Source organism: Struthio camelus, chromosome 7 (genome assembly GCF_040807025.1).
Source record: "Struthio camelus isolate bStrCam1 chromosome 7, bStrCam1.hap1, whole genome shotgun sequence".
Classification (NCBI taxonomy): Eukaryota; Metazoa; Chordata; class Aves; order Struthioniformes; family Struthionidae; genus Struthio; species Struthio camelus.
Window position 1 is genome coordinate 5,467,232 of NC_090948.1, and position 22,914 is coordinate 5,490,145.

Genomic DNA, 22,914 nt, shown 5'->3' on the forward strand with positions numbered 1-22,914 from the left:
CCCTCACACACACCCGCCGCCGGGCGCCGCCTCACCGCGCATGCGCACAGCCCCCCCCCCCCCCGGCCTGGCGCATGCGCCTGCCGCCGCTCCGCTCCGCTGCCGCTCCCGGCGGCGTCTGGCTGGCGGCCGGCGCGGCCGTGGCGATGGCGAGCCGCTGCCCGGCGGCGGCGGCGGCCGCTGCCCTTGCCCTTGCCGGCGGCTCCCGGTGTGGCGTGGGCCGCGTGGCGGCGAGTTGCTCGTGGCCCTGCGCGCCGCCGGGCGGCCTGGCCCGCGCGCTCTGCCTGCGGCGCGGCGACGGAGGGGACGGCGACGAGGAGGTGAGGTGAGGTGAGGCGAGGCGAGGCGAGGGCGGGGGGCCGGGCCGGGCCTCTCCTCTCCTCCGGCCGCGCTTTGCGGGGCGCGGCCCGGCGGGCCGGGGCGGGCCTGGTGGCGCCACGCGGCTCTGTGGGCTCCCTGCGCAGCAGCCAGGCGGAGGCGGCGGTGGTGGCGGCGGAGCGGCCTGCCGGCGGCGGGGAAGACGCGGCCTGCGTGCTGCGGCTGGAGTGCGAGCCGCCGGGCTGCGAGGAGATGGTGTGCGTGGCCGTGGTGAGCCAGGCGCGGCACATGGAGGTGTACGTGGGCGAGGAGTACTGCGGCACGGGCCGCGGCCGGAGCGTGGGCGCCCTGCGGCCCCGCGGGTGAGTAGCGGCCTGCGCTGCGGGCTCCGCGGCGGCGGTGGTGGGCGAGGCGAGGCCAGGGGGTTATATCTCTGCGGCTGGAGAACGGCAGAGAAAAGAGAAAGAAAGCGGGAAAGGCTTGTTTTTCCCCCTCGGTATTGCCTTCCACGCTTTGCCCCCGGAGCTAAAAGCTGAGCGAAAACATGCTATGTTAAGTCATGAAGCGTTATAAGTTCTTTGCTTGTTAGGCAAAGAGAAGCAACCGGCTTGGAGTTTCCGTGTCAATAACGGACCAGACTTCGAAAGCTGCTGTAGTAGATAAGTCAAGCACACACAAAAATCCTGTGTTTCCTTTTTTTGCACACACATCCCACGAGGTTCAGTACGTGTTGAATACAAGCATTAAAACGGCCGTATTATGTTAGAGTATGTTTCAGTCACTTTTGTTTCTTACCTGAATAACTAGTGGTATTTTGTAATTCTGCAACAAATGACAGAGCAAAAAGTGCCTTATATAGTGATGTCACAGTCCATTTATTTTATTTTTCTAGTGAAACTGAAAAAGTTACTTTATACAAAAAGTATCTCAAGCTGGAATGCCCTACAGCTTCCTGTAGAATTAAGGTAGGGACTTCAATGGAATTATTTAACCTTTCATTGTCTTTTTAATCACTTCTTTGAATAAAGTTCTCTTGTATTGCTGTTAGTCAAGTTATTGCAATTTTCGTACAGTAATTGTTTCACATAATTACTTAAGAAGACCTAGTATGTGTGTATGAAAACAATATCCTCTTAGTGAAAAAACTTCTTAAACTGGATAAATTGTAGCTAGTCAGCAGTCGATCAGAACTGCAAACTGATTCATTCACTGCTAACTCTGTGCAGTTAAATAACCTAATGAAAATCTATATGGCTACTGCTCCTCTTAACTGCTTAGAAGATCAAGGCTTAATTTATCCTTGGTGGCACGCATCTTCTGTTCCAGTCAGTTTTCTAACAGTAATGGCAAGGTAAAATGAGCTTAATTTCCCCAGAAAATACCCCCATATATATGCGTATATAAACACACAGAGTGGTGCGTTGTCTCAAATGACGAAAATACAGTTATTTCCTAACCAAAATATTTTTTCCCTTCTTGCAATAGCTGCTCTCCATTGGTGAAAAACAAAGCGTACTCATCAGTAAAATAATTGTACAAGTGAAAGCAGTGTCTGCAAAACTAGCAACTGATTTTCCTTCACTAGGATCAAGCATAGATCTAAACAGAGTGCAAACTATAATGGAATCTATGGGGTCAAAGTTGTCTCCAGGTGCTCAGCAGCTCATGGACATGGTTCGATTTCAGCAGAAAGTAAGTCATTGTGCTTTTCTGTAAACACGAATAGTGCTAATATGAGACCTTGTCTTCTGTAATAATTGAGCATGTTCTAAACTGATTTGATGAAAAAGCTGTTTTTTAACCCAAACTTTCTGCCATTTAAATCCTGGTTTGGCTATTGCCAAGCTTAAAAAGGTGAACGTGAATGATGATTGTGTACCCAAGGAAATCACCGTGCATAGATCAAGTCCCGAGTTAACAACTTTGCATCATCATCATCATCTTAAACTTCACTGTCACTGTATCCTCCTGCCTCCCTTGCTTTCCCTTCTGTTTTTTTCAGTTGTCAGTGCTTGTCATTTCATGGTAAGGATGGTGGATGTGTTTCCTGTTATGTTCGGGGTGCAGGTGGATGGGCTAGTTTGTCTGTCTGTCTCTTCTGTCTTTAATAAAGGCCCATGATTTTCAGATAAAGGAAACAAACCCTGAAAGGGCTTTTATTTGATTTAGATCCCAGTCCTCCAAAGCGGGCTATTTCAACAAAATCCTGTATCCACCTGATGTAAAGAACTGATCGGTCTTGGGGCCGTAGCATAATGAAAATTTGATTCAAAAAATTGCTGTCAGGAAAACTGTTTTGGTGCTTAGAGACTGACAAGATTAAAACTAATGCAATAGCATATGTTCAAGCAAAATCTTTCTATGCTTTTCCCTTTAGAATATAACTCAAAACTACTGTTAAAATCTTTATATCACTTAGAATGCTGTAACTACACGGAGTTATAAAGGATATATTGATATATTACATAATTTCCAGTATATTTTATATGGAAGTATTACGTGTGTGTGTGTGTGTGTATATATATATATTTTTTTTTTTTATTTCCATCAGAACAGTTTACCTCTTGGAGACAAACTTAATTGGATCTTTGAGAAAAATTCTGACTTTGAAGATGAACATCCAGTAGATGGATTACATGGTGCAGCTATTCAGACATCGTTAGATCCGTCATCCACTGAACCTTTGCCTGTTATAAACTGTTTATCAAGTGAAGCAGTATATGAAGACTTAAAAAAAAATCTTGATCTAAACGCACAGATACCTGAAAGAGAGAATGCTTCTGATTCTGGAAGACTTACTACTCAGCAAAACATGCTGAACCCCAGAAATGATTTTAAAGTCATGGGTTCTTTGATTATGCAGGAGCAAACAGGTGAAAATCCAAATATAACTAGTCCGAGGGAGCTTCTTCCTTTTCTTCAAAACTTATGTCGCCAGGTAAATCATCTTCGGCTAAAAGATGGAAATAAGCATTTTGAGAAAAATGTTGTGACTAAAGAAGAAGGCATTCAGAGTGTTGGGTAAGTTAAGTTTGCTACGTTTGTTCAACTGCTAGTGGTTTGTAAACAACAGTGGTGGGTCTTAGGATATGTGGTTTTGGAGGCTGTGTGGCGACAAACGTATTTCAATTGATTTTTTTCAGATGAACTGCTTGAAGGTTAAAAAAGAAGTTATCTTACATTGTTGTATAACTCTCTCTCTCTGTGGTTTCAAAAAAAAAAGTGTGGTCTTTTTGCATTATTATATATATTTAGTATGTCTTTCTTTTTGGCTATTACATTCTTACTCTGGCTACTTCCACCTCCTAAACTGTCATCTCCTCTCTTTCACATTATGTACCAGCATCTCTCTGCTGTACTTAATGTATCTCATCCCATCAATTTTTCCTGTTCCTCCTCACTTGTTTGCACTTACAGGAATTGTAGTACTAGTGCACTCAGTTTGATACCTAAAGAACCATAGTAGAAAAGGTGAGATTTAGGAGAGTTGCCTACGTAGCAGGGTTCTAAGCCTGAATAGCTCTAGCAGCTGGGAAAGTAGAATGAATTTAAAAAATCCAGATTAAAAAAAAGAATTGCATAGTGTTATAACTCTTGAAACACTTTAAATAGAAAGAGTAATGCCTGTTGTTCTGACAGAATCAGTTCTGCATATCCTGTTGGTATATATATTTTATTTACACATGACTAAGCCTTTTAACACATAATTAAGCCTTTCTAAGCATAAGTTTGAAGGAAGATGACTATTTATATAACCTAGTGGGTATCTTAAAATTTTCTAGGATTTAAAAAGTGGTGGGCAGGCAGGATATTTCACTTATACTAAAAACCTAAGAACGTCCCTATTCATTAAGACTAGTTGTTCTTTCTTAAGCCCCAAGTCATTAAGAAACAAGTTATGCTTACTCTTATATTTGCTGTTTTCACAGAGTGGAACAACAGCCTATTTGTTCCTACTTGGAAAAGATCATCTCAAAAAATATGGATCTGATGGAGAAAAAACTAATGGACTATATTGATCGCCAAATCCAGACTCTTCAGACACATATAGATAACAAAATGGTTCTGTTAATGGACTTAATTCAGAACTCAAAGCCACACAAAATTTCACAAACACACTCTGATTCTAGTGAGGGATTCTCAAATGGAGAGAGATAGATGTATGTAGATATAGGACTCCAACGTAAGTATTTTTTCAAGAGCAGTTATACTTTAAAAAGTTTAGTATTTATGGGATTATAACTGTAAAGAACCTCAGTGTTGTTGACTTGCATTGGTTACTGTAATTCTATCCACTGTTGTACACCGTTGTTTTCTGAAAGATCTTAATGTATGTTTTTCCTAAATATAAGAATTTTGTATGCCCTTTGTGGCTTATTTCCTGAAAGAGCATTAGTAAAAGCCATGTGGAATACGGTATTCCAGTTTCAGCTTGAACAATGGGGAGAAGTACTCTAAATAAACTGTGTTACAACTTATCTATTTAGCCATATATAATCAATTCACTTTTCTAGGGTCTGTTGGTTTTTGGTTTTATTTACACACATGTAATGTGTTAAAAGTAGAACAAAACTTGGTTTCTTCCTGCTTTTGGTTTATTTTAACATTACTTCTGTTGAAGCTATAAAGCTGTTGAAGGAGGAGTAGTTCTTGCATTACTGAATTTAGACTGTAGGTCTAGGTCAGATTTAGAGACAGACACTTTTAGGGAGACAGGCTAACTTGAACTCCAGCCTGGGTTCTTTGAAAGCCTCACTGACTGTACAGGTTACACTGACAAGTTAGGGGTCTGGGCTCCTTAAGAGATATCTAAAGCACAGACTGTTGTTACCACAGAATGCTTGAGGTTGGAAAGGACCTCTGGAGATCAGCTACTCGAACCCCCCTGCAGGGTCACCTAGAGCACTATCCAGACAGCTTTTGAATATCTTCCAGAGAAGGAGATTCTGTAGCCTCTCTGGGCAACCTGTTCCAGTGCTCAATCAGTCTCACGCTAAAGAAGTTTTTCCTCATGTTCAGACAGAACTTCCTGTGTTTCAGTGTGTGCCCGTTGCCTCTTGCCCTGTGGCTGGGCACCACGGAGAAGAGTCTGGCCCCATCCTCTTGACACTCTCCCTTCAGATATTTGTATGCATTGATGAGACCCCCCCCCTCAGTCTTCTCTTCTGCAGGCTGAACAGGCCCAGCTCCCCTCAGCCTTTCTTCATAGGAGAGATGCTCCGCTCCCCTAATCATCTTCATAGCCCTCTGCTGGGCTCTCTCCAGTAATTATGCTTCTTGCTTCCTAAATTCATTGAGCCTTGCAGGAGCTACTAGAATGTGACTAGACTTGCGTTTCTTAGGGTAATGAAATATGCATAAATGTAAGTATTTCATTCATGATTCCTTCTAAAAGGACCTCCTTTTGCAAACAGAACGTGCTGGAGCAGGATCTGTTACTTTTTGGAAACCGTAGGCCAGAGAAAAATAGCCTTATTTCATCATATTTACTTTAACCTGTGGGAGCAGTTCTGTTGTCAGTTGGATAGGTAGAAATGTGGCTCCAAGTCCCTCTTCCGTGAAGATCTGAGGTTCATCCTGCATTCCATTTCTTGTTCTTTGAATTCTTGGAGTGCATTCTCTTTGTACCATTTAACTATGACTGTATAGGAACTTAAAGGAAGGCTCCTAAGAGCAGAGACACTGGTCATGTTGTATGTTTTAAAATGCATTGAGCAAAAACTACAGATGGAGAAGCAGCTGTTGACTGAACAAGCTGCTTGGGCGTGTGCAGTCCAGTCCCTTTCCAATCTACGTAATATTTTGTTTTACACCAGGAAAGTGTCTTTTGAAGACCGTCACATCTTGATGGTAGCAACACATAAGAGTATATACCAAAAAGAGGACAATTTATGCAGAACATACAGCTTGCAAATGTATTTTGTTCCCCAGCTTAACCCATGCAAGTACAGTTTCAAAATGATTAGAAAAGATGAAATGAGATTTTGGAAGAAAAAAGATCTAAATCATCTTGCACTTTACGGGTCTTTTTACACCTGTGAATTAGTTTTTAGATACTTTCTTAGAAACACCTGAAGTAGATAGTTATATTCTTTTTCAACTCAGTGATTCAAAATATAGTCCTAGGTTGAACTTTTTTTAATTATAAAAAAAAAAAATTGGAATATGCTTCCAAGCATTGCTATATTCCATAGCTGTTATAGTTTATTGGTTTTTTTTTTTAATTTTTGTTTTTTAGTGTATTAGCGCACAGGTGTGTTCGAGTTTTGTTTTTTCTCCTCATCCCCCCCTTGGAGTGACAAATCTGAATAGCACATTGTGAATTTGTGTCAACTTCTAAAGTAGTTAATATGAGCTCTGCATTTTTTGGTAGCCATATCCTAATTGGCGTCTGATACGATATTTTAATATCACAGCTACTACAATGATAATATTTGAAGTCAAAACCACAATTGAAAGAGTGTAGAAGCTGTACTGTTGCAGGCTTGGGGTTTCTTCAGCACGCACTTTAGTGAGGGATTCTGTATAGAGGGAAAGAAAAAAGTGAGGTTTTTAAGTCTGATATACAGTGTCATTTCAATGGAAATTCAGCAGTCATTTTTTTCAGACGTTTTGGTTCTGAGAGGTTCTGACTGCAAGTTCTGATTCTGTAGCACCAAAGAACTGTAAACTCTCGCAAGGTAGAAAGCAATAGTGCGTAGAAGAGCATCGCAATGTTAGTACCTCTTTTGATATCATTGCAACCAAGCTTCTGCCAAGCAGTGTTGTCATTGTCATTAAAGAAGATAAGAGTGGAGGCATGCTGCTGAAGCAAAGATGGGCAGAGAAGAACTTTTGGTTATAACCCCATCCCTCTTAATGGTTTACTAGGTGGTCCTTGATAAAGCTTATCATCTTTCTGTAAATGGTGAAAGATACTATGAAAACAGATTAATGTTTTATAATGCTTTGTCTGTGATCTGTTTACATGTGAAACCTTTTCACATTGTAGATTTGTCTAGTAGTTTCTAGCATATAGATGCAAAATTTTTCATTCACTGAAATAATTGGAAGATGTTTAAAATGCTGCTAGACTTAAAAGTAAGAAGTTAGTAATTATATTTAAAAAATTAGACAATATGTTTAGTGTTATTGAGAGCATGACACTCTAAGAAGTAAACGCTTCTTAGATGTGGCACCTGAAAGCGCATAGCACAATTTGCTTTTCTCAGGTGAGGTTTTGTGCTCCAGAAAAGTTAGCGCCAAGAGTATGGTGCTAGTTACCACACAAGCTTTTTAAAATTGCTTTTCCATGTTTTCTAGTCTTTTTTGCATTAGGTCTCACCACTAATGCAGTCCATTGTTGAGCAGACTGCAAACAGTGCTAAAGATGGTATCAGATTGGGGCAGTAAAGCTCAACCTATGAAAAGCTTGCAGCTCAAATTAAAAAGTGTGGCTTTCTAATTTTTGCTCCGGTTGCTGTCCTTTTGAAAATATTTTTGTTCTAATAGCCAATGCAGTATGAGGATTTAACCTAGCATTACGTCATCTCTGATTATCATCCTGCATAGCTTTTCTGCAGAACTCTCGGAAGAGATTGTGGCATATTAGAAGATTTTTACAAAGATTATAGCAAACATTTACTCTCCAATTTAGTATGTCATTTTTAAATAGTCTGTGGCTTTGAAAAGGTGCCTTATTCCTTATGTTTACTTCATCAGAAAATGAAATTTTAAAATCTAAAATTCTTAGTTACCATTCATAACTTCTGAATTGAGAGTCAGATGCTGCATTTACTGTGTATATAACTAGGAGTCGGTGCTTTTCTTCTGCTTTAAAGAGCACACCTGAACCCAAAAGACCGTCGGTCAATCTGAGAAGTACTTCTGTGATCTCACAAAACACAAATTTTTGTTCAACCCCCTGCTCTGATGCTAGGTTAGTTTTCAACAATTTTATTAGTGGAACAAATATAGTGGATTAACACAAAGAATGAGCGTAGTCAGATTCTTAATTTGTGTATCCCTCTTACCTGAATGATCAGCAGACCTGTGATCTCTTTTTAGGCGGATAGGACCTACCACAGCATTAGTTTTCCACATGTATGAAGAAGTAGCTCTTTTTTGCCTAGAGGTACAGCCTTGAGTACAGCGAGAGTTTCTGTCATTGCTGTCACAAATTAAAATATCACACTGGAGATAAACCGATGCAAAGCTCTGCAGGAACCTAAAGGCGTTAAATTTGAATCTTCCGTAGTGTTCAAGTGGCGGGTAGGTTACCACAGTGTCATCTTTATCACAGCTGTAACAGAATTTACACATCTGTTAAAGTGATCCGGTTACAATAATCATTCTTACTGATGGCATTAAAAATTCCAGAGCATTTAGCTATGGCATTTTTCTACATGTGGGCATACAATGATCTTTCTTCTCCCTAGTGCAAATTGGTGCATGATATTCCTGACTCCGTTTCTATGACTTTAAATTTCCAGGAAATTCAGATTCCAACAAGCATCTACCAAAGAAGATAAGTAGAAGAGATGCATGAATAAAAGAACTACAGTTTATATTTAGATGATATTTTCTCACATACTAGGAGACAATCATAAAAATAGTTTAGAGCCTTACCCACTTCTGATTAAGTCATATGTTGGTGATCCAAAATCAGGTTTTGGAGATGCTATGCAGGTATCGATGAACACCAAAAGATTTGGGTCAGTGGAATGAAGGCTAACTTGAGCAAAGAGAGTTTGGTTCAAGTCTACAAAATATGGGGATTGAAGTACAGGCTTGGAGAATGAATCTGAGTCATAGAAAGACATGCTAACATTGTATCTTCCCATGGCAGTTGTGTTTTGGATTATGTTGTTTTCTGTTATGTACATGATTTCTAAGGTTGAATTGTTTTCCATTTTGCATTTTGCAATAATCTCGATGCTTTTTTGACGGGTGATGATATTTCCAGTTGCAGAGGCAGTTATGGTGTTAGTGTAAGTGATGCTCTGGCCTTCTCCCTGTGGAAGGAATTACAAAGTGCTCAGTTGCTATTACATGAGCAGTGTAGCTGAAAGCAAGCGTGCTTGTTAAAAAAGCCACTCAGGTATACTTATCAGAGGCTCAAGGTACCTTTGATAATGCAAAACTTAATCAACCCGCCTCCTGTTTGTCCAAAACACTAAGCCATCCCCTGCAGCAAAAAGATGGAGTGTTGCACAAAGTGCAGTTGCACAAAGTGTTAAAGTCCCAAAATGGCACTTCAGTCACCCTTATTAAAACATTGCCATTAATGACTTCATAGGAATCCTAACTTCTGAGGGATTTTTCCCTTTCCACGTTACTCTAGATAAATGCCAGCCACATCACTTGCAGATGATGTTCAAGTTGCACACTTAACGTGGTGTTACTTTCAGTAACCTGGGTTGCAGAGTGAATGAAGCATAACATAAAAACATTTAGAATTAATGTTTGCTTTGATTGGAGTCTCCTGGGCTTCCCTGTAAAGTAGTCATTGATCATTGAGTTCTTACAGAGAAAAATGTTTTTTCTGCTTCAAGACTGAAAACATGCAATTGGATGAGCCACGTGAAAGTAAATCCACTGTTAGCTTATTCATATGCTATTTGTAAAGCTGTTCCTACAAGCTGTTGTCATTCCCAAGCTATTGTTAGCTTATTTCCTTAACTTTTTTTTCCCCTTTACCATTTTAATTGTTCCACAGCTGGTTAATGGGAAGGAAAAGATCACTGAATCTGTTACAACTGGGCTGCAAGATGGATCATTCAGCTGTAGATGAGTTTCATTATAACCGAGGGAGTCCAGGTAAGACTTGCTCAGAACAATTTTCATTCCCTCTGAAGAGCATGTAAGGGATGCTGCCATTGAAAGAACAAAAAGGAAGTTACTACAAACTATGCTGCAGTCATTTCTCACTTGATCTAAACCAAGGCCCATTCTTGAGCCTGTTGAATGGTTCTCAGTTTGCCTGAGCCTGATGCTGAAACAGCTCATACACATTTAAGGTCATACAGAAGTCTGAACAAAGTGTCATGAATGACTCTTAACACAGGTTAGACAAAACCATGTACAATTCATGTTGAAAGCTGAACTGTAAGCCCAATAACACTGAAGGAATTGCAGCCTTTTTAGGAATCAAAGTATTAGTGCAGAATGGTAGGTGAGGAGATTGGTTTATGGGAGACATCAGGGGTCTTACTGGTTCTCCTTTCCACTTCAGTGAGAAGATGGCAAATCTAGTGCCAAGTATAAAAAACAAGGAAAACTGTCCAGCTCAGGGGAAGGAAACTATAGCACACCCAAAACCTGCTTGACTAACCAATGCTGACTACTTCCCTGAGAATCTGAGAACAAAACCATTTAAATTAGCTAGTCAAAGAGTATATCTAAACATCTCAAAAAAAAAAAAAAAACCCAAAACCAAAACACCCCCCCCCCCCCCCCAGATTTTGAGTGGAGCTGGCAGGAAAAAGGATCAAAAAACCTGAAGAGGAGGCTTTCTTGCTTTCTTTTGCATCTCTGTGAGGTACTTGCTTATGCTCTGTAGGTGAAACTAGTGTATTTTTCTGTATTTAGAGACTTAATGACTGCCAATATAAAGGTTTAAATCCTCAGGGTCAACCATCATTTATTTTCCATATTTGGCAAGGAGGGAAAGAACATGTGATAATGAGAAATAGCATCTTAGGTAAAAAATGTAAGAACTGGACTTACTCTTGGGCTCTGCTGAACTTGGCAATGCAATACTGGTGTACTGAGCAGAAAATCCTCTGTAAGAATTGGCATAGTCTGTAGCCAGCACAATGGTCATAACATTTGAAGAAGATTCAAATGTGGGCTGAGAACGACCACATACTTTTCCAATTAAGCCAGAGTTAGTGGTGGGGCCATCGTAGATTGCAACAAAATCAAATTGACAGTTTTTATCTAGTTCCAAGCTACAGACATAGAAAAAATAATTCTAATTATAAGGAAATCTGAGTGCAGAGAACATTACTCATACTGGATAAAAGATATCCTGCAGAATAAAGTGTCTGATGATTTCTAGTAAATGGAAATAAAAGACTGGAGAATAAAAGAACATGTAAATAGACATTATCAAAACAAAATATGGAAAAACCTTAAAGGCAAAAGATACTTGGCAAGTTCCTGATTCTGCTCTTGCTAGAATTAATTAACATTTTCTATTGCTCTCATGCAAGACCAACTACATTGTTACTAAGTAACGCTTTTATATAATGCTTATTTACTATAAATAACTACACTTTAAAGTATATTTTTAAAAATATATTTAAAAAGAATGAAAAGCTTTTACAGTGTAGAGCTGATATATATTGATTTCTGAGGTCTCTTATGTATGTGGGTAGAGGAAGAGGAAGGCTCTTCCCCTTTTAATTAAATCTGCATTAGGGCTTGTCCTAATGCTTGCACCCTTGACAAAAGCACCGGGCATCCTCTGGTGGGCATTTGTCCACCTCTAGGACATCTTTGTTCCTGAACCAGCAATTGACTGTTGCCAGGACTGGCAAGGGCACAGATGGCAGCATGTAGCGATAGTCATCTCAGAGGACAGTGACAGAAGTAATGATTTCCTACTGCATCCTATACATTCCTATACAGAATGCCTATACAGCATTCTGGAGTCCACATCAGTATGACTTCCTCATGCCAGAGGAGTCTATCTTGAAATGGTCAGAAGGTACTTCAGTTTCTAGACCAATTCATCCATTAGCATTTATGCTTGGGAGTATTTAAGCCAGTGGTACACAGCCTTCCTTAATCAAAGGCCAACAATACTGAGGAAGTTATGTTCTTGGGCGGTGTTGCACTTTATTCTTGTGAGCATCTATTTTAAATTGAAATTACAATCCACTTGTTGAGACTGATGCTTTAAAGTGTGTTCCTTATGTAGCGTAAGGTTTTATGCTACCGGTTTTAAATTCAGATTGGTCAGATTAGCCTGAAACAGCCATTTCATGCCTAGTCACCTGAGATGCTTTCTGCGCTCTGCTGACCCTACTGACTGATCTTTGCGAACTGCGATAGGTGTTTAGAGTCCAGCCTTATGTGGAGACTTCCACAGGCAGAAATCTGTTATTGCCTAGTGGAAATATAATTTGTCCATACAAATAGCACCTTGAATCGCACAGCTGATTCGGTGGAGTTAGGGCCTTGTTTTTTTTTGTTTTTGTTTTTTTTTGTTTTTGTTTTTTTTGTTTTTGTTTTTTTTGTTTTTGTTTTTTTTTTGTTTTTGTTTTTTTTTGTTTTTGTTTTTTTTTAAAAACACTATCAGTGGCCAGCTCTATAGCATGCTCCAAAGACACCTGCCATGCATTTCTGCTTGCTTGACTTTAGTCTCACGCACCAATATCAAACTCTGAATGGAACTGCAGTAGCTGTAGGTCAATATATAGTGATGTGGAACATGTTGCAATTATTTTGTTATAGGAGCCAGCAGAACACCTCTGTTGTAAAAGTGTATATGTGTTCTAAAAGTGTGAAAGCACTTCTGCTTTTTGTGTTTAAAGTAATGCTTTTAAACAGAATGAAAAAAAGTATAATAGAGTATAGATGGCATTTACTCACAAAAGGTCATCAAACTGTAAGTTTATCTTCGATTTTTCAGCTGTTTGTATGTGCCAGACACAGTAGGTAAACTCAGGGTAAGGCCTGGGGTAGTTGGGACTGATAAATGTCCCATTGGGACCAGTTAAGTGTCCCCCACAATTTTCAATTTCTGAAATGAAGAACAGATACAATAGTAGCAAAATGGTTTATATAATGAACCATAAAAAGTATAGTCTAAAGCTAGGAATCAAGTGTTATGTCAATAGTAAGACTTACAGGATTCCATTCCTTCAGAAAAGCTTAAAGATAACATTTCTATATATTTTAGAGAATTTCAGGTCAGATGGATGTTACAAGATGAAACCTTGTACCTAATGGAACAATTCAAATGATGTTTCCACAAGTGCATTGAGTTTTGACTTACCTGATTCTTTTGAGAAGAAATAATAGAAGGTGAAGAAGCTTCTTGCGAAATCCTCCGAGTTTGTTGTTATGAGAAAAGTTAAACTGTCCGAAGATGATTCAAACATTGGAACTGAGTCAGTGTTGTTGCATACTTGCCCAAGAAAAGAGGAATTAGTTGAGGGACCATCATATACTTTAATACTTTCTGTTTCACAGCTTGAAGAAGGAGCAAATCTATTAAAAAAAAAGAAAAAAATTGAGAACTACCTAAACTCACTGTTAGATACACAAGCCTCTCAGAATCCGCAACAGATTCAATAAATATATTACTAAAGCAAATATAGAGAAATATTTGGAGGCACTAATGTCTTCAGTTGAAATTATTAAGAAAGGTGTAGGGGTTTGGATTTTGATTTTTCTCAGCTATCATGCTTTGTAATTAAGACTGAAAACACAAGATATAGCAGGCAAATTTAAAAGATAGAATAGAAGAACAACAAAAATAATTACAAGCATTTCTAGTTGCTCATAAGTGGAGAGCAGCTCTGTAATATGTTTACTGCTTACAGGATCAGTTGAACTGGATTTCTCTCATCAGCACCATCTTATAAAACTGAATAGAAAGAGTATGAAAGAAAGTACACGATTTTCCACTGAATTAAAAAAAAACATAAAAACTGTAGGTCAACCACAAGATTTGCCTAAACTTAAAATTAAGACTATGTGACCAGTTTAAACTTTTTCAGTGTTATGTGTAAAGCAAAGGCTAAAATGCCTTAATGTCTTATACGTATATTTTTTTAGTTATTAAAAATTCAGCTTGGCCACACTAGTTTATTTCAATATTTTTTCTGTGCCATATACTAATAAAAAGAAACAATACAAAAATATCTTGGAAGAAAAAAAAAATCTTGGAGAAAATACTTACTTAAAATAGGAGAAGATGAGCCTAATTGTTTGGTTTGAAGTCCTATGAATTTGCCAGACACAATTTGCATTTGAATTTAGTTCTATCTTGAAGGCTTTGTTGAGATCTTCAAAGGAGGCACCACAGCGAGGTAAACCTATTTAAAAAAAAAAAAAAAAACTTTCAACGATATCACTCAAGTTTTCTCTTCTGGTAGCGTTTCATCCTGGACTATGCAGAGATTATGGAACAGTACACCATGGAACAGGCATGCAAAGGTTTGTACTATTTTGGTTTCATCACAGATGAAGCTAATGGCAAAACTGGAAATTCCAAGTGACGTAGGACCCCTCAGCAAATCTCTTTGGCAAGGTTGCGTACTGCAAGCACATCAAGCCTCCTGTCTTTCCCCCAACGCTGATTTCCTAAAGATTGTTGAGTCCAGTTCTAAGTTTTAGCCCTTTACTTTGAAGCACTGAGGGACCTAGGCCCAGGGAATTGTGTTTTTCAGATCTGAGCAGGGACTCCTGAAGGACTGTGTATATTTGGTACTGCAAGCAATTCTGGTCCTCCATCTCTGAAAGGGTCCTGCAGAACATGAAAAGCTTCAGAGAATGGCTTTAAAAGTTCAAAATCAAAAGTTTAGACTAGCTTCCAGACAAGGAATAAGTAAACAGACTAAAGCATTTTAGGGTTAGAAAAGAGATAACCAAGGAGGAAAGGAGGTGCTAGAGGTCTAAGAATTCATGGAGGGGATAAATAGCAGATATTCCAATAGCAAAACTCAGTTGCCTGATACGAAACTAGTAAGTTGTGATTTTGAAACAGACAAAAAGAATTGGCTCTTTGCACAACAAATATTCAGCGGTGAATCTTTTTGCTGCAGAGTGGTGTGCATGCTAAAAGTAAAAATTAAAACAGGTTGAATCCATGAAAGCAAAAGCCTTTGAGAACTATTAAATGCAAAGATAGCATCTCCTCTTTGGTTCAGGAAGTCCTGAACCACATTTTCTAGCGCCTGGGAGAGTGTTCTGGGGAAGCGTTACTGCAGGCTTGTTTCCGTGTTCTTGCCTGGGCATCCTCCGTTGACTCGGACTGGATTCAGGATGGTAGAGCTGTCAGAATTTTAATCTGACCTGGTTCAGCTATTCTCTTGTGAACAAAAACAAGATTGGAATTGTACTAACATCAGTTAATGAATGGTAATAAATTGTTAAGTTATTGCAGCAATGAGCATTGCATAGGAACCTTTACAAAATGATTGTCCATCAGCTTGGGCATAAGATCTCTCTTCTACCTTTCTACTTTAATATTATCTAAAAATAGTCTAGAACAACAGAAGAAATGTCCTATGCAGTGCGTGCAGTCCCAGGTTAAAAGCTCAGGCTTTCTCATGAGCTCCAGGGAGAGAAGAAAAGTTTAGGAGGGACCTGTCTAGTCATATATGAAACATCCCAATGGTAAGAGCATTACAGACTCAGCCTTGCCCTGTTCTCCCTGGAACCTCTCTGTGCCCCTCCATTCTGCTCACGCAGCCAGGCACTTCTGGAACAGCTGTGCAGCAGTATCCTACAATAGCTGCCCATCATTAATTAGGTAAACTGCTAATTGGAATACAGAACTGTGTCCCCAAGTTGGGCAACCAACCACTCTCTGTTGATTCTGATTGAACAAAGGAAAAATGCCCAAATCTCTTTTAAAATTAAACCAGCCCCGTTTCCCAATTAAGTCAGTGACTTTCCAAATTTATTCCTGTTACCCCAATACAGTATTAATTCGTAAAAGCATATTTCCACTCCAGAGTAAAATCTCTTCATATACAAGTTTGTAGGTCAAAAAAATTGCCATAGCGAGTCAGATATTGGGACTGTCTTTCTTCTGTTGTTCACCATTTTTAACACTTGCTGACACATTCGGGTGTTATTGTTGTGCAGCAGTATGTTAAAATAAGATGCACCTTTATAGATTTGTTTGACATATGTTTCCCTTCAATTGCCCATAAAATAGCTGTTGTTCAAAAACTCATAAAAATTCAAGGATTAAAAAATATATTAGATTCTCATACCTGCGAATTCTATTGAGTTGTCTTCAGCAAGAGCTAGAGCAGCTAAGAGAGGCAAAAGGAAGAACTGCCTGAGCGCCTGCATTTTGGTAAGAGCTGAGGAGGTAAGGTTTTTCTAACTTATATATATCATGCGATTTCATAATCATTGTGCGTTACATGGTATCATGGAGTGAGGGCTTAATCTCTCAGTTACTATTTCTTTTTAACAGATAAAGAAGATATAAATGAGAAAATAACAGGTGTGCCTGGTTTTTTTAATACGTACTACTTGCAGAGAGTTTAACTATGCTTTCGTCAGCTCTGCATCTCATGGTTTCAAAGCACGTTTTTCTGTTCACTTAATTGAGCATGTGTTGAGGTCTGTTGACATTAGCTTGGCATGTACAGAAATGTTCTGGGTGGGTTTGACAGACCCTGTGGATACATGTCCAGCAGTTTGCTCACAGCACTGGTCAGTAGGAGCTTCTTTGTTTCCTCCTTAATTTTTGACACCTACTCCTTTAGGCTGCATTGGGAAAATCATTCAGTGTCCTTGTTGAGGATTCCTCAGGTGATGAAACAGAACTATCAGAATAGCGTTGTCAGGAGTAATATTTCTCTATTGCTGGTGTATTCATGGATGAAAAAAGTGAGATTAATCTTACAGGTTGAAAAAAAAGATTGTACTGCAGCCACTTTACAAATAACACTTTCTTAGTCCCACAACAGAAGCTACAAAAAAGGAATCAGCCTGTCCTTCTAGAGGTAAGGAAACAAGCGCAGTCCCAAGAGCCTCAATTCCTTCTGGCAACAGTCTAATCAGCATAGGGCTCATGCATTTAGATCTCTTCTGCTCTAATATATTCAGAGTACATTGTCTGTCCTGGTTCCACAAGGACCAAAGGTCTTGAAATCTAGACTCTTTTGCTACAGCAGCAACAGAAAACCAATGTAAAAGCTTCCAGAGGTTGTGATAACGCCACTGCCACAGATGTGTAATTACCCTAACCTTGGCCTTCGTTGTGGTACCTACATGCGCGAATGGCCAAGGAAAACAGGAGGTTAGCAGTGTGACTCTTTCCAGTACAAAGAGCAAGTATCACACAGCTGTGCAAACAAAGGTGCCTTTTCAGGTTTACTAGTAAAAAGAAATTGCAATGCAGACCACCTTGAAACACATTCTGAACACTTTTCTTTTAGTTATACACAATTCAACTAACCTCTTTAGCTTTAATGGTCAGTATGAGTTTAAGAAATGTGATGCTTCTGTACTCCCCCGTTACTAGTGTCAGAATTACGACTTCTTTAAAACAATCCTCTCTGTAATTTCTTACTCCTTTTAAGGATTTTGAATGCAACCCACTGTACACGATGTACTTATGCTATCTTTAAATACAGAGTTACTGAATACATCTATTGCATACACAGCATCTCTTACATTACATAGCATTGGAATTCCGTTTAGTTTCCAGGAGATGCTAAATTTACATTCATTCTGTATAGCCTTTCATTTCTGAAGCTCTTCTACACACTTGCAAGCAATTTTCAAGTTGCTAACCACCATTTTGTAGGTCTGAAATGTGTTGTGTATGAAACCTAGCCAATCAATGCTCTTTCCATGAGGACCAAGAAAAAATTGTCCATGGCTCTTATGCTCTGGTTATATAAGGTTTACGTAATTATAAAGAGGCTGGTATTTTACCCAGTTGGAATTACTTGTATGTGAATGATTAGGAAATGTTCTTGCCCAGGATTTGATATTAGGGATATTAAGGGTCCAAACCCTTGAGTACTGGCCCACTATTTCTGATGGGCTGAGCCAGGGCCAAGTGCTGGCAGTCACACTTTAAGCTAAGCTGGAGGGTGTGCCTGCACAGTTATGTCTCTGAACAGCTGTGCTGCTGCTCTCAGTACTCCCACTACGAGTCTGAGCATTCAGACTTTTTTCAGTTGTGTGTTAAGCCTGTGCTCAGACGGTGCCAGGTGTTCAGATGTCAAGATGTTCACGTATTAACAGCCCACTTCGAATTCCCTCTCCTACCTCAGCAGAAAACAGCTGGCAAGCCTTCAGGAAGGTCCTTTAAAATGAGAACAGAACAATATGTAAGGTGTTTTAAAATAAATAACAAGTCCTTAGTGTGTGTTAGTACAAAGGAACAAGGGTGCTGTTGCGAAACTGTTATTTACAGGCGCTTTCCCCATTGCCTGCAGCTGAGAGTGCAATAGGAGGGAAAACATGGTTTCAAGCCCTTTAAATCATTACCTGTGAGAAGCAGAACAGCAGGGCTATGAGTGTGACTGAGTTTTGTTTGACCTAAGTGTGATTAGGAAATACTCTAGCTCTTGAGTCCTGGCTACTTTTTACACCTGTCTGGCTTTACAGTTCTGCAGTAGCAGGACTCTGGCTGTGAGCACTGACCTGCTCAGCGCTGAGCAGGCCAAAGCCAAGGCTTAACCCCCAGATAAAAGGGGTTTGTTCAAACTGGAGATGTGAAGTCTATGTGATTTTGGCACTTGAGAGGGACTAAATTATTCATGGAGAGGCTGAGTTTCGGGATGTCCCTTTTTAAAGGGACAAAGCTCAAAACACAAAGCTGCTGAAAAGAAGTGGCTTTTTGTCTTTTATTATACAGCTCCTAAGCGCTTGGTGTCCTTATTCAGTACAAAGCATCTCGTGATGAGTTTGAGTAATCTGCATACATCTACCATCTGAAGTATTGGCCTTGAAAATGCTCTTCACACTTAGGCAGAGTTCACTAGATAATAAAAATTTACCCATCTCTTTCCCTCACATAACTGCTGTACTACTGCATAATTCTGCACTTGACTGACAAGATATTCTTGTCTGTTATGAACTGGAGAAAATTATTAATTTCCACTTTTTTTTCACTAAGTCATTCCAAATAGGACAATTTAACATATGAAGCTTCAGAAACACTTTCTTGGTCCAAAGAGATATTTCTGCCCATATTACCATCTGTTATTTGAACAGATATTGGAAAGAAAGGAGATGAAGCAGCTGGCCGTAATAAATAACGTTTAGATCGAAAAGCTTTTATAATTCTATTCTACAGTAATAAAAACTGACATACGGAAAAATTACAATAGCTTAGAAGTGTTGCTGAGATTATATCTCAGCATGTTCATAATATTTTTTCCAGATATTTTGAGTTTATATTTAAAATAATAGCTAGGATATTATCTTGGTTACTAGGGATGGTTTATCCTTTGATTTATGTTTCTTCTTTGCTTTCAAAAATAGCTAAAATGATTACTCGGTCCAACGAAGTGATGTACAGCTGGTCCTTCAACCTTTTCCTGTACCTCCTTAAGGGTCTTTGGACAAAGAGTGCAGAAAGCAGCACTGTGCCCTCTACAGCTGTAAGGCAGGTTGATCATTCTTAAATGCTAAGTATTGGAGTGGTAGTGGAACAGGGAGAACTGGAAGGACTGTAAGAGAGAAATAAAGTCTTGATCAGAAAAATCAAACACCTACTACAAATATACTTTACTTGAGAATGTTTACTGAAGTTTAGGCTTTTACAGATTTGGACTATAGATCCAAAAGATCTGAAATTAAGCAATACAAGTGCAATTAACAATAAAATATCCTGAGATACACACCATCACAAAGCAAGCGCTCTGCTGTTGATTATGGAATTTAGCAGCCTACTATAATGCTTTTTTAGAACTCATTAGCAGATGTGCAACGTACTGATCACTTATATATAAGCGATACACAATATTATAATGAAAAGAAGCATTAAATTCTTCTGAGTATCATTGGCCCAATAATAATGATGTTTTCCTCATCGTCACTTGTGTCTTTTTTGCCTCTTGTCATACAGCCCTGGTAGCATCGGGAAGAATAATCATATTTATTGCACACTGCCATTTTGCACTGTAGATAATTTGCTGAGTGTCTTCTGAAAAAGCTCAGGGGTCTAAATTTGAACTGCACAAGCTTCTTGTCTAGTGAATAGTAGTTCCTGTAGGTTGGGTCTTTTATACACCTGAGAAAAGAAAAAGGACAAAAAATACATAGAATTCTCATACCAAAAAATATTGCATAGTTACTATTCTACTTGTTTCATTAATTGTAATAAAAGTTTCCTGCAGAAATTTTTAACAGTGAAGGAAATCACAATTCACAGCATAAAATTCTTGAACATGGATGTAATTAGATGGATTTTATGTATGTATGTTGGTATAATGCCATATGTATGCTATGTATGTGTGTTATATTTATTTATATATTTAAATATATTAAAGGAATTTTAAATATACAGGAGTTACTGTGTAGCCCTGTTATCTTTCCAAAGTTATTTTTTATTTCAACTTTAGAATTTCTGAAGAACCAAGAAGAAACAATTCCACCTCCCAAATCCACCAGAACCCATTAATCAGTTACCTCCTTCTTTAAATTTATTATATAGATTTTTGAAATATCTTCTGAGAATTTATACTAGTTTCCCTTCCCTTGTAGAATATATAGGTGAATTAAACATAAAGTGCCAACTAATAGAATTGTGTATTTTTGCTCCAATAACTAGCTCATTTAAAATCTTGCTGCTTCTAGTTAGTGGATAACTCAAATGCATTTTAGGTCTGTGGATCTTTGGTATACATATTTGTTATTGCCTATATGAAGTCAGTCACATAGGATGTGTTATTTTGAAATCCTTATTGAGATGTTTTTCTTACCCTCTTTCGATTAAATCGTATGTCGTAGTTGTAAAGTCATGAGGATTTGGAGAGACCACACATGTATCTGTAAATAGCATCAGGTTCGGATCTGGGCTGTAGAGGGTAGCACGAACAAACACATCCTGGTTTGTGTCAACATAGTATGGCGAAGTCTTCACCAAGTGTGAAAAAGATGATGAGTCATAAAAGGAAAACTTGACAATGTATCGCCTAGACTGATTTTCCAGGTATGGAGACTCTTTAACGTTGGGCAGTGTTCCGGTATCAGCGTTTGTGTATATTTTGCAGGCAAAGTTTAGCAGAGAATTCATATTTCTGTCATTGAAGTTGCGAAAAGTGGATCCTACCAGTGTGTTGGAATAGGTGATGACTCCGTGGGTAATCTGTTAAAACGTTAAGAGAGTTTAGAGCTGCAAAGTAACACTGAAACCTTTTACTGCATGTTACTAGAAAGTCAGGTGAGCCAGCAGATAACTGAGTCAAAAAAATGGTAAAAAATTTGATGTGATATTTTACCCAAAGTCATTGGCTTTGTATGACTTCAGCAAATGTGGAATACAGCCTGAACGTCAATAAAAAAGCTTTGTGTTCAGGTGTTTCTCTTAAGATCAGCAGGATGTCCACTGTTAGCTGCCGTATTTAGGATAGCTCGGGCAAAGAATGGGAAAGGAGTAGTAGGACAGAGTTTAGAATTAATAAATTAGTTAATATTCCTTTCATTTCTATCTTCTGAGGGTCTTTCAGGCAATGGGAGTTAATCAAAACTATTGATTAACTTTGGTAATTTTAGTTGCAATTTTGTTTTGCTATCGCGCGAAGACTCTAGTAAATCAAAACCACAATCCTGCAGGTCGTGTGGGCTTCAGCGGGAATGGTGTAAAGGATGCTCTGCAGCTTTGGCCTCGGGGTGCCTCGAAGTTGATGGGGGCACAGCAAATCTCCCTTAGTGCTGCGCTACCACGGCTGGTTTATACCGCACAACATCACATCCCAGCTGTCACACAGCACTGTACCTCCCTCATTTCTTGGTAAGTCCTGCCTGACACTGATGACGCTTCTACTATGTTCTTGTACACTTTTCCAGCAGAGGATGTACCTGGGAGAGATGTTCTTTGTGCTGGTGCTGTATAGCTCTGAACAACCTCAAAATTGTATTCACTTAATTTCAAGCACTGACTGTCACATTCACAAGGCGTATTTACCACTTGTGTCTCTTAAACCTTGAGCGTAGGGTTTCTCTTAAGGCTGAAATGAATCTGATTACCCTTTCCAATGGAAAATGTGTGTAAGTTCACTATGGTTTTCATTGAGCAAAAGCAAAAACATTCTTCAAAACCCCATCTAAATCCTGAAACTGTCACTAACCCATTACCTGGTAGAAAAGATGGGAAAAGGAGACTCATTCTACTTCCCCTAAAATCAGAAGTTTCCTAGGCACTTTTTTCAACTACATGAGAACTGTATTCTTGAGCTTTTCCTTTGATATAGAGTTATTTATAAGTTCAAGCGTATCCTCAGGTCAGTGTGTGTCACACTGAAAAACCCAAAGAAGGATGGCTATTACAGACATAGGTGAGGATCTTGGTTTTTATTTCATGCTGTATTAGGTCATGCTGCTAGCTCTAAAGTAAAAGATGGCAAAACCTTTGTACTTTTCATGACACTGACAGTGTAACCATGAAGTATCAGAATATTATGAAGCCTTTTGGGCAAGTGATCTCTGGCGGGGATTGTAGGAGCTTTCTTTCTCCCCTGTTATAATCCCTTGCTTTCCAAGGAATCAGATCTAACTATGGCAGAGCCAGAATTTAGAGATTTCACTTTATGGTGGAACCTGGGCCATACTGGGACCCTTGGTCCCTTGGAAGGGACCTTGGACCCTTTAGCTTTCCCAGCATTCTGGGATACAGACTTCTGAGTCTCCTTGGGACTTGCTTCCTTACCCATTACCACCTGGGGATGTGTGCATGGA

General features: G+C 39.2%; 3 protein-coding genes across 3 annotated transcripts in view; 1 reads left to right on the forward strand and 2 right to left on the reverse strand.

The window, feature by feature from the left end:
- The first annotated feature begins 74 nt into the window (after nt 1–74).
- Nucleotides 75–4,796, forward strand: C7H10orf88 (chromosome 7 C10orf88 homolog). Its single transcript, XM_068951154.1, has 6 exons — nt 75–325; nt 465–680; nt 1,211–1,283; nt 1,804–2,010; nt 2,870–3,339; nt 4,248–4,796. Exons 1-6 carry the CDS (start codon nt 75–77, stop codon nt 4,474–4,476), a joined length of 1,446 nt encoding a protein of 481 aa, XP_068807255.1. The 3' UTR covers nt 4,477–4,796.
- Nucleotides 4,797–4,936: 140 nt separating this feature from the next.
- CUZD1 (CUB and zona pellucida like domains 1) lies at nt 4,937–16,478 on the reverse strand. Its single transcript, XM_068951511.1, has 9 exons — nt 16,257–16,478; nt 14,213–14,348; nt 13,304–13,518; nt 12,898–13,048; nt 11,026–11,249; nt 9,997–10,169; nt 8,926–9,311; nt 8,331–8,599; nt 4,937–6,839 (listed from the first exon to the last, which is right to left on the reverse strand). Exons 1-9 carry the CDS (start codon nt 16,336–16,338, stop codon nt 6,664–6,666), a joined length of 1,812 nt encoding a protein of 603 aa, XP_068807612.1. The 5' UTR covers nt 16,339–16,478; the 3' UTR covers nt 4,937–6,663.
- A 3,504-nt stretch (nt 16,479–19,982) lies between these two features.
- The window catches only part of DMBT1 (deleted in malignant brain tumors 1), a 76,780-nt gene continuing 73,848 nt past the window's right edge, over nt 19,983–22,914 (reverse strand). The window contains 2 exon segments of the mRNA XM_068951155.1: nt 19,983–20,248; nt 20,940–21,325. Of these exon segments, the coding sequence (XP_068807256.1) occupies nt 19,999–20,248; nt 20,940–21,325 (636 nt within the window). The 3' untranslated portion in view covers nt 19,983–19,998.